The sequence below is a fragment of the Mastacembelus armatus genome, chromosome 13, assembly GCF_900324485.2.
Source record: "Mastacembelus armatus chromosome 13, fMasArm1.2, whole genome shotgun sequence".
NCBI classification, from domain to species: Eukaryota; Metazoa; Chordata; class Actinopteri; order Synbranchiformes; family Mastacembelidae; genus Mastacembelus; species Mastacembelus armatus.
In genome coordinates, this window is record NC_046645.1 from 6,139,148 (window position 1) to 6,154,510 (window position 15,363).

Consider the following 15,363-nt stretch of genomic DNA (forward strand, 5'->3'; position numbering starts at 1 on the left):
GACTTAATTAATGGCGTTTGTTCTTGTCCTGTTCTTTCTTTCAACTTAAAAGCTGATTTAAAAAAAGTTTTCCTAAGTTACTATATTACTCTGCTCCAATGCTGAAGAGAGAGCATTAGGAATTCTCCCACTGCTACCCACACATCCCCCAAGTTAAAGAACAACTCTAACCTGAAACATATATTTCGAGAGTTTTCCGTACTACTGCTCAGTGCTGACTAAAATCTTGTCAGTTCAGGTCTTAGAAAGTTGCTTAAGCTACATCTTTCTTTCCCAAGTACTGGTGTATGGGCCTTATAGTTGACTGATCAATAAAAAGTACTTAGAGTGCATCTATTCCAACAAAGCAGTTGACAAGATGATGATCAGACAATTGAAGCAGATTAAAAATATGGAACCATTATGTAAAAAAGTTGCATATGTTGTTATATTCATTGGTAGGAAAAGTTAAAATCAACAATAACAAGTCAGAGTACCATGAGGACACACACATACACACATATTCAGTATATGAATTGATGGAGTTTTCAGACCTTGCGAGAGTCTGCAGGTCAATCTTGTATGTGTTGATGAAACCCATGTCTTCAAACATGCTGAGAACGCACTGCAGACACACACAACAGCATCAGTTACATCAGTTTCCATTTCGTGTTTTTCTCTCTCATCTTTGCCCTCACTGTCTACTCTCCATGAATCTTTGTGCTGCCAACTCACACACCCTATCGTTTCCTTACCATGGGTGTTGTGTCATCAGACAGGGAGCGAGGTGTGTAAGTGAACTCAGCGAAGCAGGGGTGACTCTCCTTCACTGGGTCAATCCCTGTGACCAGCAGCTTAGACACCTCTTCCTCTGAAACCTGAAAAATACACAAACTGAATCAAAATGAGCAAATAATACTGACAGTGTCTAAAAATGCAATGTGTCTGTGTGCGGGAGTGAGTAAGACACATCAGTGAGAATTTACCTTCATGTGGTACATCATCATTTCATTGGCCAGGTGAGACCTGAATTGAGCTTCATGGACTTTCTTGTAGAGTAGAGACTAGAGAAATAAAAGCACTACATTACAGCAACCCTTTTTTTCATCCTTCCAACACTTACAAAGAAAATTTGATGGACTGAATTCGTGTTCAATCTTTGGAATCCGAACAAGATTCATGATTGACAAATGCATTTTAATCACTTCCACACTGTCACAGCTCTGTGTCTAGTGCACCAAGTGATAAAAATTCAAGCGTTTCAGCTTTTGTTTCAGCATATTGTGGAGCTACTTTATACAACCCACAGCGTCCTGAACACCACCATACAGAGAGAGCACTGATAAATAATGCATTTGGTCATCTTTAAATGATTAATGAGGTGCCTAGAAGGTGATTATTTTTTCAATCAAATATCTTTATAGTTTGTATATGAACTATCAAGTAGTCATTGCAGACATTCAAAGGGCAGAAGCTACAAGAGCAATTTAAATCAAAGGTGAATGTGAAATGTTGAATAAAACATTGTCACAGCTGTAATTTGTAACCTTCTTTATCTGCTTCATGAGTTTCTTTCTTTATCTTGGTGTCTCTGCTTTCTTGTCTTTCTTAGACTAAATTATATGAGATCAGTTGTAAACATATAATTATCATTAAAAACTTTAGATGTACTTTATTTTTAAGATGGCACACACAATAAATCAACACGAATCACTATTGAACGGCTGTAATAATGACTAATATGCAGTTTTTAGCAAATGAGAAAACATTTTGATTTGAAATCAGAAATACTGTGTAGTTGAAGGTTTGGATAGATCTGCAAACAGTGAGAAATCAATGGCAATCTCTGTGGGTGATGGCAAAATAACACAGTGAAGCCCCTTCTCTCACATCTGATCATCATTATTGTCTCAAACATCATCTTCACCATTGTCTTTGTGAGCTACATACAGTAGTTCAGCTGAGTGTGCTTTAATGGCTTTGCAGCAGTCAAACAATGTCTATGAAACACAACACAAAAGCCACTCAGTCCCTTCAGAGTGAATCTCTTAAAATTTCCCTTAGGGTCTTGCTCTAATCTGCTTTGACAGAGCATTTTGTTCCCACTGAACTGAGCCCATTTTCCCAGACAGGATCAATCTTTCTAACAGCACCAACAACAGATTTACCACCAGGTTTTAAGGAATAAGAGACTTCTAATGATGTATGTACTGAAAATGTCTTTTATACCTCTCTGTGCACTCACTTAATGATTACAAAGGTGCATGGAACTTGCAGACATGTCAATATTATTTTACTTTGCAGTTATTTTTGAGATATACTTAAATTGAAACTTAGTGCTGCTTAACAGAGATAAAAGAAAGTGATATAAATGGTTTTCTATTGTAAAGTTGTAAACAATTAATTCATAACTAATAACATTTTTAAAGCAGTTGTGCAGCTGTGCAACTGTCATACAGCAGGACTTATTTGTTTTCTTTATATGAAACCATGCACTAACCAGCAAAAAGGAGTTTGTTAGTCAAATGGACTGTGTTGATTTGTGTGGTGACAACAATTAGCTTAATAAATACATTGTGGCTAATTAACATACTGAACTAGAAAATGTAAGCATTACTAGATCAGGATCCCAAACTTTGAGACTTACATGTGCGATGCTGATACCACAGTAGATGGAGAAAGCTGTGGCCAGGTCCTCATCAAAGCGATTGAACCACGGCCCGTTCATTTTATTCACCAACTCAGCCACGCCAATCACCTCTAGAAGAAGGGGATTTAAAGAAAGGGGTCAAGGCAGGAGTAATGATGGGGAGAAGAAACAAGGGGGAAAGGAGAGTGGAAGCATGAAAGGAGTGAGGTATACAGAGATGGAGAGATTGATGATTAAGATGAATAGAAAAGTGGAAGAAGAAAATCAAGGACGAGAAAATGAGGCACAGAATTCAGTGGTCTCAGGTACAGAAAAGACATCAATTCTAATGGGTCTGCTAACGTAAATTAATTTCACACTGGGACTGAACCAAATGAAAAGATCTGAATTCCAGAGCAGACAGACAGTTTTCTATATGGAGACAAATCACACAGAGTCAAAAGTTTCTCTGCTTGAACACAGCAAGAAGTAGGGAGGACCACCAAAGTCTGAGTTTTCTGTAATTTCTAAGTATGGAGCACACTGAAGGTGGCTGCCTCTCCAAAGTGCACTTTAAGCACTTTGAAGAGGCAACTGCACCAAATCATTTAGGCACAAGGATGTGATGTAACAACTCTTTGTGCTATTCTGAGAGCACACCTGTGTAGAAATGTAGCTTGGTTTTGACAGAAAATAGGAAGAGAAAGTATGTTCTGTTATGCAGCATCTACCAATGAAATAAACTAAAATAGCTTTTACTTTTATTCACTCTAGTCACCTGTAGAGCATTTGCCTGTATAAAAGGCACTTTACAAATAAAGTTTACTTGAGAAAGTTTTCAGTGAGAAAATAAAGAGCCTGGCAGCTTATTTATGTTTGCATGTGTTATGTGAAGCATTTATTTTTTGTGCAGAAGTCATACCATTATTCTCATCTTTGATGGGGAAACAGAGGATGTTGCGAGTCCTGAAGCCTGTGCTGTCATCCACACCTCGGTAGAACAGGGGATGGGAGTAGGCATCCTTAATATTCAAGATCTGACCAGTAGTCGCCACATGGCCTGCAATACCCTGATCTGCCGGGATACGAAACTCCTTCTGCACACGAACACAGACATACATACAGCCACTCATGTAATCAAGAGACATCAATTATTATTATCTTTTGTTTTTCCTTTTATTTGATGTGTGGCACTAGAGACAGAGAGGAAGTGTGTGGAGAGAGCAAAGGGGATGACATAAAACCACGATCCTCAACCACTGATGCGTGTTGTGGCATAGGGATTTGAGGTGTAACATCTGACGTTCTGGATGTCTGGATGTGGACCTTTGAGACATAGAATTGCTCATCTTTCTAATAACGACATAAACTTCCCCAAAAATAGAACCTAGAAACATTTCACAACTGGAATCAAAGTGTAATTTCACGGTATACACCTCTAAGCCACAGGAGAGATGCAAGATACGCCATCATATTTTCTATAAAAAAGTGTGTCTCTACATGAGTGTGTGTGAGTGTTTGAGTGTGTTGTACCTCCTCGTCACTAACGACACCCCCGTCAAACACTTTCGCCACCAGCTCATGACTGACACGATCCAGCAGGAACACTGAACAGCTAGAGGAAAAAAAGAGAAGGACCGAGTTAGAGGGGAATGTGGAGCAAAGCAGAGAAAATGAGTGTTTTATCTTGTTTCATCTGAGGTCATTTTGTAACTTTTATTAAATGAAGCAAGTCGGTTAAGAACAAATTGCCAAGACAGCTTTTGCAAATGGGGATAAAGACACAGACAGACACACACACACACACACACAGAAACATCCCTTTGAAGATGAATCAGAGGGCTTACATCTCTGCATCACTGAGGTTCCTGGCCTCCACTATAATTTCCTGTAGCAGCACTGACACATCATCTGGAAAACGCAGAGGAAGAGGAAAAGAGAAAAAGAGAGAAAAGGAGTGGGTGAGAAATAAAAAGAAAACAGAGGAAATTAAAGGAATACAACAAAGCCCAGATAGGCAGAAATAGATTATACCATGAGTACCAGTGGATCAGCTGTACAGGCTGATAAGAGCTTTTGTAATTAAAGGTTCAGTACAGTGGGAGGCAATTTGCTCTACCAGAGGATCAATTTGTTTGTCGCTGCAATCATGATGAATCATCAATGACTTATTCTACTGTTGATGCTTACTCTTAGATAGGATTCTAAACGCCTCGGTGTAATTATTGGATGCAAAGGCGGAGCAATAATTTTTACTGCCTCTTTGATTTTATGGTTATGATCCTGGATGTAATCACCTTTAGGCTCTGTAATATCTTATTCAATTACGTGCACCATTCGTTTCACTAGTTGATCAATTAAATATCGGTCTTTAGCACCAATTGTCCGACAGCATTCCTCCTTAACAGAGACACATGTAGAGTGAATGAGAAACAGACAGAGGAGGAAAAACTTACCCAAATGTGTGAAGAGATTCTTGGCCACTTGTAAGAGCGCCTGTGAGGAGAAACAGTGGACACAAAAAAGCTTCATGTTTATTCATCTATGCAATATAGGATGTATCACAGTGTGCCTGTATGTGTGTGTGTGTGTGTGTGTGAGCGCAAGTGAATGCAGCACCTGGCACTCCACTTTGAGCTTCTGTTCTTTCTGGAAGGCCAAAGTTGAAGTGAGGACCGTTGAAGTGTAACAGAAACAGTGTTGGATGGCATGTTCATCCACCTCTGTGTGTCTATAATGAACACACACACACACACACACACACACACACACACACACACACACACACACACACACACACGCACGCACGCACGCACACACACACACACACACACACGCACGCACACACACACACACACACACACACACACACACACACAGAGTCACAAAATACAAAATTAAATTGCATTGATTAATTTGTAAAACATTCATGAAAATATAAATGGAACTGTAAATGCACCAGTGGATGGATTAAGCATTTTAAATAAAAACTCCATTCTCTGATTCTGACTCTTAAATTATGAGGATTTTAAGCTATTTCTGTTTTGCATCACTGTAAATTAAACATCTTTGCGATTGAAATGGTTGGTATTTATATGAGTATGATTGCCTTATCTTCAGTGAATTGTTTCTGATTAAACCACCCAACAGTACATAAAGTTCATCAAAGTGCAATTCAATAAATAAGAAAAGTTATACGTACAAAAATGCTCTGAAAGAAACCGTTTTACATTATGAGCACTTGTAGTTTTGACAGTAAGTAAAAGTAAATAGTTCAGTACTTCTTCCACCAGTGCAATTGTATAGCCCAAACTCTTAATAAGTTACTTTCCAAAAATAGTAGATTAATTGATGATAATAATCTTTAGCTGCACCTCTAAAGAGGGGGAAGGGAAGTTATTGATTATAAATTAAGAACATATGAAAAAAGAGTCACAACTCTAAGAATCTATTCTTACAGAGTTACTCTGACTCTGAAAACCTAATCCCTGTTTCCTGCATGGGAATGTGACTGTCACGCTCTCCTTTAAAATTTAATGGTGTGCGAACTTGCCAGCACTAAACTGACAAATCAAGACAGATGAACAAAATTATCTGCAGTGACCATAGGGATGCTAGTGACTGACTGCAGTTATCTCTCTTTGTCTACAGAGGGCAGTGGCATATTATTGTGTCATCATCAGGAGCTTTACATTGCTCCAGGGCTTTCTTGTCCATGAGCTTAGTCTCCCAGGAATCTTTGCAAAAGAGGCAGGATTTGTACTGAGCCTGGAAAAGACATGGGAAGCTCAGTTTAAGGGCAATGAAGTTCATTCTCCCCACAAGAGGTTAAAATGCTTTATTACTGATATGTTCTGAGACTTGCACAGAGCAATAGTCTTCAGTCTTGTAAGCCAGGGCGGAGAATAATTTTGTGTGGCAACAGCTAGTTATTTGCAGTCATGACAGAAGACAGTCTCCATTTCCGCTGCTAAAATGAAAATGAGTAGGAGTTCATTTTGAAAGGCCAGGAGCACAAGAAACTGGCACTTTCCAATAAGCAACTAGTATTTATGAAAAAACTGTAAGGAAGAATGTGTACACCCTGTTTGGTTTTGTGTGTTGCTGGCATGGGGATGGCTATTGTTCCTCAAAGGTACAGACAATCAACAACAAACTGTGCCCTCCTCCCAACACTGTTACCAACTTATTTGTCAACACATATACCTATTTTAGGGGTGGCCTTATATTCCTTCAACTTAAAATATTCTTATACTGCTGCAGGTTTATCATGAGATCATATTTTTTGTGCTGAACACATCTGTACGTGTCTTTCTGTTTTTGTTTCTTCTTCTTCTAACAATGTCCCACTGCGCATTCTCTGTAAAATATGATTCAATTATGCTTGTAATGTTGCGTGTATGTATAGTGTTTTTATCTGCTAGCACCAAAACTGAGTTATAGACCTGTAACTGCTGTCACAATACAATTTCATGCTCCTGTGTCCTAGGGTAAGAGGTTATATTACACTTGAATGAGGCCAGAAAGACAGAAGTTCCAGGAAAGTTTGCAAATGCATATGCAACCTACATGATCACAGGATGTATCTTGAAGATATATGTCTACTAAGATTTGGACGACTATGCTTGGAGAAAGGATAGATTTATTACATTTTATGCACAGTTGCGACTATAATCCTGCTGCTGTTACTATGGTAATGAGATGCCAGCTCTATCATCAGTGCCACTGGCACAGGGAGAAATTATGGGATGTGGTCGCCTCTGATCTCTCTCAGCCTTCAGAGAGGAGAGAGAGAGCATGCATGTGTATGATGTGTGAGTGTGCAATACAGAAAAAAAGATGAAATACATGAATCTCCCACAGACGGACGGACAGACGGAGATACATATATACATACATTGATGTTAAAAATCAAATAATATAAAACTACATTTGTTACACTATCTCACAATTTCTTACAAACAAACCCAGACAGATGCACAGCTGGAATGTGTTTTTACAGACTTCTGTATTCAGGAGATAGCAGCATAGCTCCGAGCAGCATGCGCGCGCGCACACACACACACACACACACACACACACACACACACACACACACACACACACACACACACGGCAAGACATGGTGCCAAAGCAGGCAGCCGAGCTACCCGCTGCTGTTAGACTCATGGCCCGACGCTAGATCATCACATAGCCATCTGCACGGTCACAAACACACACACACTAGGTGTGATTTGACACAGGCTCCAAAGTAATGTTATCTGTTCGTATGGACCATATAGCACATTCTGCTGGTTAGTGGCAGATTTCAGTGGACACAACAGCACATTTTCCATTGCTATAAACTCAGATAATCTGAGCTGTTAGGATCAACCAGTCAGGTTCCCATCCCAATATTACCGTAAGCCACTGTCAGATAAATCTTTGTATCTATTACAAGTCTGTGTTTAAGGATTTAGAAATAGCCAACTCATCCTCCCACTGACAACCCACCATTTTCAAACTGTATTTCAGCAATAATCGATCAGTGACTATATATATTATAATACCTGGTACAGCTACTTCAGGGGTCTCAAACTCCAATCCTCGAGGGATAGTTGGAAAACAAGCAGGACAATGGCCCTTGAAGACTGGAGTTTGAGACCCCTGAGTTACGTGGTTAAAAACAGGATTTCCACAAGTTTTTGTTCTTACTAAAAGAACAGTTCTCTACATGAAATGTTTTAGTACGGGCATATGATTTACAGAGGGGAACAGCACACAACCAAAAGCAAAAAACTTTACGGCTGCTTACAACTTAAACTGTCTCTGACATACAGACCTCTGTCCACCTTGTTTGTTGAAGGCGCACGCTAGTGCCACCACCTGACCAGTGGCCCTGCTGGCTACCGGTACACAAAGCATGGAGGAGATCTCACAGCCCAACATACTGGACAGCTGCCTGCGTTCCTCCTGAGAGAAAGAGAATGAAGAGATCAAAAGGATGGATGGATGAATGGATAGATAGATAAATGAATAGATACTTACAGCGCTGATGTCCTGAAGAGTAATTGACTTCTTCTTTTCAACAACCTGACCAAAACGTCCGAACATCAGCTAAAACAGAGGAGAAAAAAGAGGAGAGATCAAAATAGGATGAGTGAAAAGGGCTGGTGTTAAAAAAAAGACACGGTCTAATGAGGGTTAGAGACAGGAAAAAAACAGAACTGTTGAAAGGATCCCTGGAGATTTTTTTAATGATAAAATAAATAAATAATGTTGTTTATTCTGAGTGAAGTCTATTACCTCCCTTGTTAAATTAGCCCAAATAGCCTAGAGTGGTTTTTTTTTGTGTCCTAATATCTTTACACCAACTGTTATCAAGATTTCACACATCATTTAGCCTGGGGTACACCATCTATTCACTTCATTATGGAAAGCCTGTTTAAAAAGCTGTCTGCACTACATCCAGGGGCAGGAGACCTAAAGTGGCAAAAAGATTATAAAAGATTACATGTGGGAGGCCTATTCTATTGTTTCACTCAAGGAAACATTTAAGTTGGGTTACAACACTTGCAATTAAAGCAGGCTTGTTAAAAATTGCAACAAATCTCCCTAAATATACCTCAGGGGGCTAGACTACCTCTTGACCCCCATTGTAAGAAACACCCGTGAATGAATCAATAAAGAAAGCATGAAAAATTTTAAAATGGAAAATCGGACACAGAGACAAAAAATGCAAATAAGTAAATATATAGTAAAGTCTGGATATTTAGATTTAGATTTTTGGGCCTCACCGGGAAGCTGATTTCTTCTTCCAGCACTTTGTCTCCAACTACCTGAAGGTCACAAAGGTCAAAGGCCAGGAGTTATTCAAAAGTTTATGTTCAAACTACTCACAGGGAAATGAGTCATTGTTAAAATGGTTGATCACTTTCATGTCTTTTTCACTTTGTGTGTGCGTGGGCTGTTATTACTCATGGTGGGGAGATATAAACACATTGTGTGGATTCAATGTCTTGTGGACATAAATCAAAATGTAAATCATTCAATTTTATACTGATGGCTTTAAGGTTAGGCTGGGGTTAAAGGGTTTAGATTAAAATTAGGGATTGACTCCAGGAAATTGATGCAAGCATTTTAAACAATTAAAAAAATGTATATATATGTGTGTGTGTGTGTGTGTATACCTGGCAAAATAATTGGTGGTTGTCCTCGGACACCAGAAGCAGACAACAACACTGTGACCGAGTCTGCTGCTGCAGCTAAAGAACACAAACATCATCAGTCCTCATCTAACTTATAACACAAAAATCTGCAGTTGCATTAAACTGGGACTTAAGACTAAGAAAATTAAATATGATACATAGTCAAATAACCAGAAAGAACTAATTAAAGATCTAACATAAATCTGGAATCAACCTGCAGTTATAATGTAAATATAAATACTAGACATGACAATACATTGAACAATATTTTCAATGTTTATAGTGTGCAATAGATATGATTTATTTTTTGGAATAAATAGCTAAACAATTATTACCATTATTTATTTACCTTTGCAAATACATGTGTATATCTCCTATGTTCTTCCATTACTGACACTCTCTCACAGCATTTAAACATTTAGAAATAACACAAAATACATTATCATGCTGTATTATCAAGGTTTTCCTTTGCAACTGAAAGCAAAAGATAAAGTCACATTTGTGTGTGCATCAAACATCTCTGCTGCACTGTGACACCTGCAGAGTTGCAACCAATTCCCTACAGCTCTCTGTGATGAGAAACATCTCATAGGCATTCACAGGCTGAAATACGCTCTGAGGTGCAAACACACACCGCTGTATGGGCAAAGACACCAATGTGGTAGATACACAAGAACAAACACGATAATACATACACACACACACACACACACACCCACACACCCACACACAGTTATAAGAGCAACGTTTCCTCACACATCATTCTTCACGGTAATCCACAGAGCTGGATGAAGAACAAGCAGGACAGGAATAAACACCAGCCACTGCCAACACACTCGCCCCACAATCACACGGGCAAGTACTTAACATGTGCACACATGTACTCATGTACACACACAGCACAAACACACTGTCATAAAACATGTTGTTGCACTCACAAATAAAAATAAATAATCCCCTCCCCCCTTTTCCCAAATACTGTTAATCCCATAAGAGCCGCCCCAAGCACTTCCCACCAAACTGACATGTATTCTCTCCCTTGCCTCACTCATTTCCTCACCCCACCTTTTTTTTTTTTTTTTTTTTTTTACAAATGTAACACTAAACAAATGAAATAAATCACATCAAATTCAAGATATGCTCTAAAATGCCTGCAGCTGCTTGCACCACCACAACTGCTCTCTCTCCCTTCCTTGCTGAAAAAAACCCCACTTCTTTAAATGCAGGTTTACAGGCTGATGGTTTAGGTGCAGCCTGTACTGCTGCTGTTGTGTTGCTGGAACACACAGATCTAGTGGGACGTCAAAGATGCAAAGGTGCAGGAAAGGTCAGGCCACCATTCTCACATTTTTCTAGAGAAATGAGCAGGTTTAAAAAAACTGATTTTTTTGCTCTTTTGTAACTAAAACTATATATGTTTTCTGCAGCAGGAGGACACTGAAATCATAAGAGTAAAGAAGAAAAAATAAAAAAGGTAAAAATGAGCTGCTAAAGTAAATATGCACCAGAGCTCCTGTATTTAGGTGATAATTTAGAAAAAAACATGTAACCTGAATAAGATGCATATGTTATATGCAAAATCTAATTGCCACGTTTTGCTTTTATGGTATTAATGATTAAAAATAATTTTTCTTTTTAGATAAAGATTTTTTGAATATCTCAATTTCCAAAATTCCAACATAATGTATGCAAGTAATCATGATCTTTAGAGTTTGCCAACGCACCAGACAAAGACAAGCAGCAGATCCTCACAACTGAGGAGATGGAACCACTGAATGTAAAGTATAGTATATATGCTTCCCGGTTTTATTAAAGCTGAGCAGAAAAGTCATTCATGCTCAGTTGTATGAAAAAAGAATCACAAGTATATGCATACGTCCATGAGCCTTCGCTGAAGCTCTGATGGGCTGAGGCTTTGTCCCTTTGATGCAGTATAACCTTCAATTCTGCCGCCTCCCCTCACTTGCTTTATCTCTCTCCATCTCATATATATATATATTTTTTTATCAGTGAATAATTCCATACATTTAAAATGTTGTCAGGTTCTGGACATATTGTACCTGAAGCCTGATATCTCATCTCCCTCTCTTCCCTCCCTTTCATCCATAGCTCTTCTTTTCCTGCAATCACCCCCCGCCCCCCACCGTCCTCCTTTTTACAGAAAGTGTATCACATATACAGTATGTCAAGGGACACACTATAGGGAGACTGATGAAGTAATTATCTGAAAAAAAAAGCTTGTGGTGTGGGTAATGTTAGGAAGAGGGGAAGGAGTCATGGGAGTACTGGCTATATATTTAACTGTGTATACTGTAGGTGCATAATAGTGAGCCACTTACATAATTGATGACTTTGAGTTGGAGAGAGGCTGCATCAAGGTCATAGAGCTCACCTAAAAGAGAAAAGGAACAGAGAGAGGGTGATGGGCTAAAAACCAGAGAGGAGCAAGGGCAGACTGGAGTTAAGGAAGGAAGGGAATGCAGAGCATGTATGCAAGTGGACAGAAAGCAGTCCGGGGAGGGATGCATTGAGACAGCGAGGTCAGTCGAGGGTGAACGGGATCCTGCTAAGACGGGGACTAATAATGAAGACAAGATAGAAGGATGTCTGAACTGCAGATAACGGCAGAGGGGGGAAGCAGGACAGCAAAAAAGTTGCTCGAAAAACTAAAGGCAGCTCATATTTGTTGACAAATAACAGGGGGTAAACAAAGTTGATGTATTTGTATATGCACAGGAGCAGCATTAGTGAGTCCACTTCCATTATGCATGAGATTTTAAACAGTGTTTTTGCAAAGCGGTCTGTTTTCACACAGGAGCTGTCACACATTCGTCGTGCTAGTGACAAAGTCCATCTAAATTCATAGAGCCTTTTATCCAGATGGGCTTCCGCCATTAGCACAACTCACCTCTCTCAGACTGTTGTGTGTGTGTGTGTGTAATTATGATTAACTTTTGTGTATATGAGGTGTGGGAAATGTAAGATGTGTGAGTGAAAGTGAAAGAGGAAAAACAAAGAGCAAGAGAAAGAGAAATTGAAGGTATTTAATGTGATTTTGCATTTGTGTGTGTGTGTGTGTGTATACATACCACAGAGTTGCAAGATGTTGCGGTCCAGCTCGCAGTAGTCCTGTTCAGAGACGTTGAGGTGCAGCAGTGCATTGTGGGACTGTATAGGTGAGGGGCTAAGAGGAGGCCTCTGGTATGAGGTGTGAACAGCGTGGACCCGCACACACGCCACTGAGGCCTGTGATGTCACACACACATAAAGAAACAAACACAGACAAATGCCAAAGTCAAATAGGTCAAGAGAAAATCTGCACAACAAAACTGTCAAAAACTACAAACTGGTTGATCTATTTTCATATCTTGCACTCAGGCTACGAAGAATAAATGTAAAAGTCACTGGAGTAAACACCATGAGTGTTTGGCAGCAATCCCTACTGAACTTGTGTGTGTGATCACAACACACACATTTTTGTAAAGATATAAAACATTCAGTAGCCAGACCTGAGAGCCAAGGCTTCAGAGATGAATTGAAGGGATTGGGGGGCTATGAACTTCATTGAATTTATTCTCTGAGAAACTTACAACTGTGGGACTTCTAAAAATAGCTTAATAGAACAGAGCATTAGCAGTTAATGGATTAACTTTCATTGTTGATTTTGTGAGGATATTTTTGCTTTCATTTTTTTTAGATACAGCATCATTTGGCCATGTATGTCTGTTTCCCACTGGATAATTACCATAAAACTCATTAGTCTCACAGAGGTTACAGTGTATATAGGATGCTGTGCTTTCTCCACTCAAGGAGACATAAAGGCCACGTGCTGAAACCTACTGGTTAAATAAAGACCAAATCCTTTTAGTGCAAAATAGTTTTTTCACAGTAAATTGAGACCAAAACACACAGAGAAAGAGGGCACTTACATGTTTTTCCAGTATGTTAAGATGTATTTCATCTTGATCAGAGAGTGAATTACAGCCCACCTGCAACACAGACATTTCAGCCTGGTCCAGAACATGAGCTCGACTGTTGGAAGTTGTACTGTGTCTAAATCCACATTGTATATGTTATTTAATTGGAAGTATCTACTTTTCATAGAGGAAGAATTAAAGGTCACTAACTTAATCAGTAACAATTTATTTGCCTCTTAATAAATATATTGAAAACCCATTTTATGTCCTTGAAAGCGTGGGCTTACCAGTAAGACAGAGAGGGCCTTGATCTGCTCCTGGTCCAAGACAGGAATAACAACAGCTGAATGAAAGAAAGAAAGAATGAAAGAAAGAAAGAACAAAAGTAAGAAAGAAAGAAAGAAAGAAAGAAAGAAAAAACCCTCAATACATAATTCATTAGGTTTAAAAACAATACAGACTCCCTTTATTTTCCCCCTTTAAATTTCTTTCTCTGGCCTTGTCTTGTTTTTAATCTTATTTCTTTTTCGTCTTGTCCTAAAGCTAAAAATATGCAGGGGAAATGAACACTATATCTTATGTCCTTGCACAACAATGTTTTTTCTTTTTTTCATTTTCTTTTATTTGTTATCCTCATCAATGTAGAGCATATAGCTACAGCAGATCCTTAGAGACAAAATAGGTTTGGTAATTGGTTTGGTAAGTGCTACAGCACAGCAGAAAAAAAAACAGGCATCAGAATGTTTACCACACTGGTACCACAACATTTATTTTTTTTTATAACATTATTATTGGTATTTATTGATCCACAGAGTGGTTGGGCATGTGCACTTTAAGATGGCTCTGTGAATACAGCCTTACAGATTTTTCTCCCATGGCTGCTTTTAGATAAAAAACAAAATGTTAATTTGAAGAGGAATGTAGAATCTATTCATTCTACTCCATTTGAGCACTTGTATTTTTTTCTCATCATAGACCTTTCATTGCTGTTTGGTCTCTCGTCCAGTTTTAGTGCCCACGCAGCTCCATACCTCTCCCCCGGCAATCATTATCTCTTGTTCTCTACTTCTCTCTGTACCTCCACTCGTTTGTTTTTTCCTCCCACATCTCCCCGTTCCTCCGCATGTACAGGTGCACTCACACATCCTCGAACAAGCGCACACATGCACACTGGGGTGCTTGTCCATTTTTCAGTCCACCAACATCACTCAAGCTCTCGCTTAAACTCTAAATATATGCACACTGTTCAATCATACAGACCTCTTCTGTGTGCTGGTAAAGGTGCTGCGAGGCAGATTCTGTACTTTTCTGGCAGTTCAGAGAGAGGAAGACCAGCACACTGACATCGCTTCAGCTGGTCTGCGATACTCCTGAGACAGGCAGATACATAGTGAGTTAGGTTTCAGCACATTAGTCAGAGTGAGAAACAGAGCAGGGCAGTCTGTTAGACTCTGGGTAGACAAAGAGAAAGAGGAATTTGTAAGACAAATAGAAGAACTGGAAAAACAGTTGCCAGCATTATAAAAACAAACATGTTGTGTTCATTGACAATGTGGACATATTATTAAAAGACAGTGAGAAATAAAATGCTCATGCACACTGGCAAATGATCTATGTTCATCACATAATCTATAGAACGCTGTCATAGCCA

The 15,363-nt window shown here is 39.1% G+C and overlaps 1 protein-coding gene across 3 annotated transcripts in view; it reads right to left on the reverse strand.

Annotated features, from left to right (window-relative positions):
* The window catches only part of pde2a (phosphodiesterase 2A), a 141,005-nt gene that overhangs the window by 7,984 nt on the left and 117,658 nt on the right, over positions 1 to 15,363 (reverse strand). For all 3 annotated transcript variants that reach the window (XM_026330301.1, XM_026330281.1, XM_026330291.1), the window contains 18 exons: positions 14,973 to 15,082; positions 14,000 to 14,055; positions 13,725 to 13,784; positions 12,885 to 13,041; positions 12,135 to 12,187; positions 9,778 to 9,852; positions 9,385 to 9,426; positions 8,636 to 8,704; positions 8,430 to 8,560; positions 5,228 to 5,339; positions 5,065 to 5,104; positions 4,456 to 4,519; positions 4,142 to 4,223; positions 3,531 to 3,705; positions 2,627 to 2,739; positions 966 to 1,043; positions 735 to 857; positions 534 to 604 (listed from right to left, as the gene is read on the reverse strand). In XM_026330301.1, the coding sequence (XP_026186086.1) occupies positions 534 to 604; positions 735 to 857; positions 966 to 1,043; positions 2,627 to 2,739; positions 3,531 to 3,705; positions 4,142 to 4,223; positions 4,456 to 4,519; positions 5,065 to 5,104; positions 5,228 to 5,339; positions 8,430 to 8,560; positions 8,636 to 8,704; positions 9,385 to 9,426; positions 9,778 to 9,852; positions 12,135 to 12,187; positions 12,885 to 13,041; positions 13,725 to 13,784; positions 14,000 to 14,055; positions 14,973 to 15,082 (1,611 nt within the window). The remainder of the gene's footprint in view (positions 1 to 533; positions 605 to 734; positions 858 to 965; positions 1,044 to 2,626; positions 2,740 to 3,530; positions 3,706 to 4,141; positions 4,224 to 4,455; positions 4,520 to 5,064; positions 5,105 to 5,227; positions 5,340 to 8,429; positions 8,561 to 8,635; positions 8,705 to 9,384; positions 9,427 to 9,777; positions 9,853 to 12,134; positions 12,188 to 12,884; positions 13,042 to 13,724; positions 13,785 to 13,999; positions 14,056 to 14,972; positions 15,083 to 15,363) is intronic.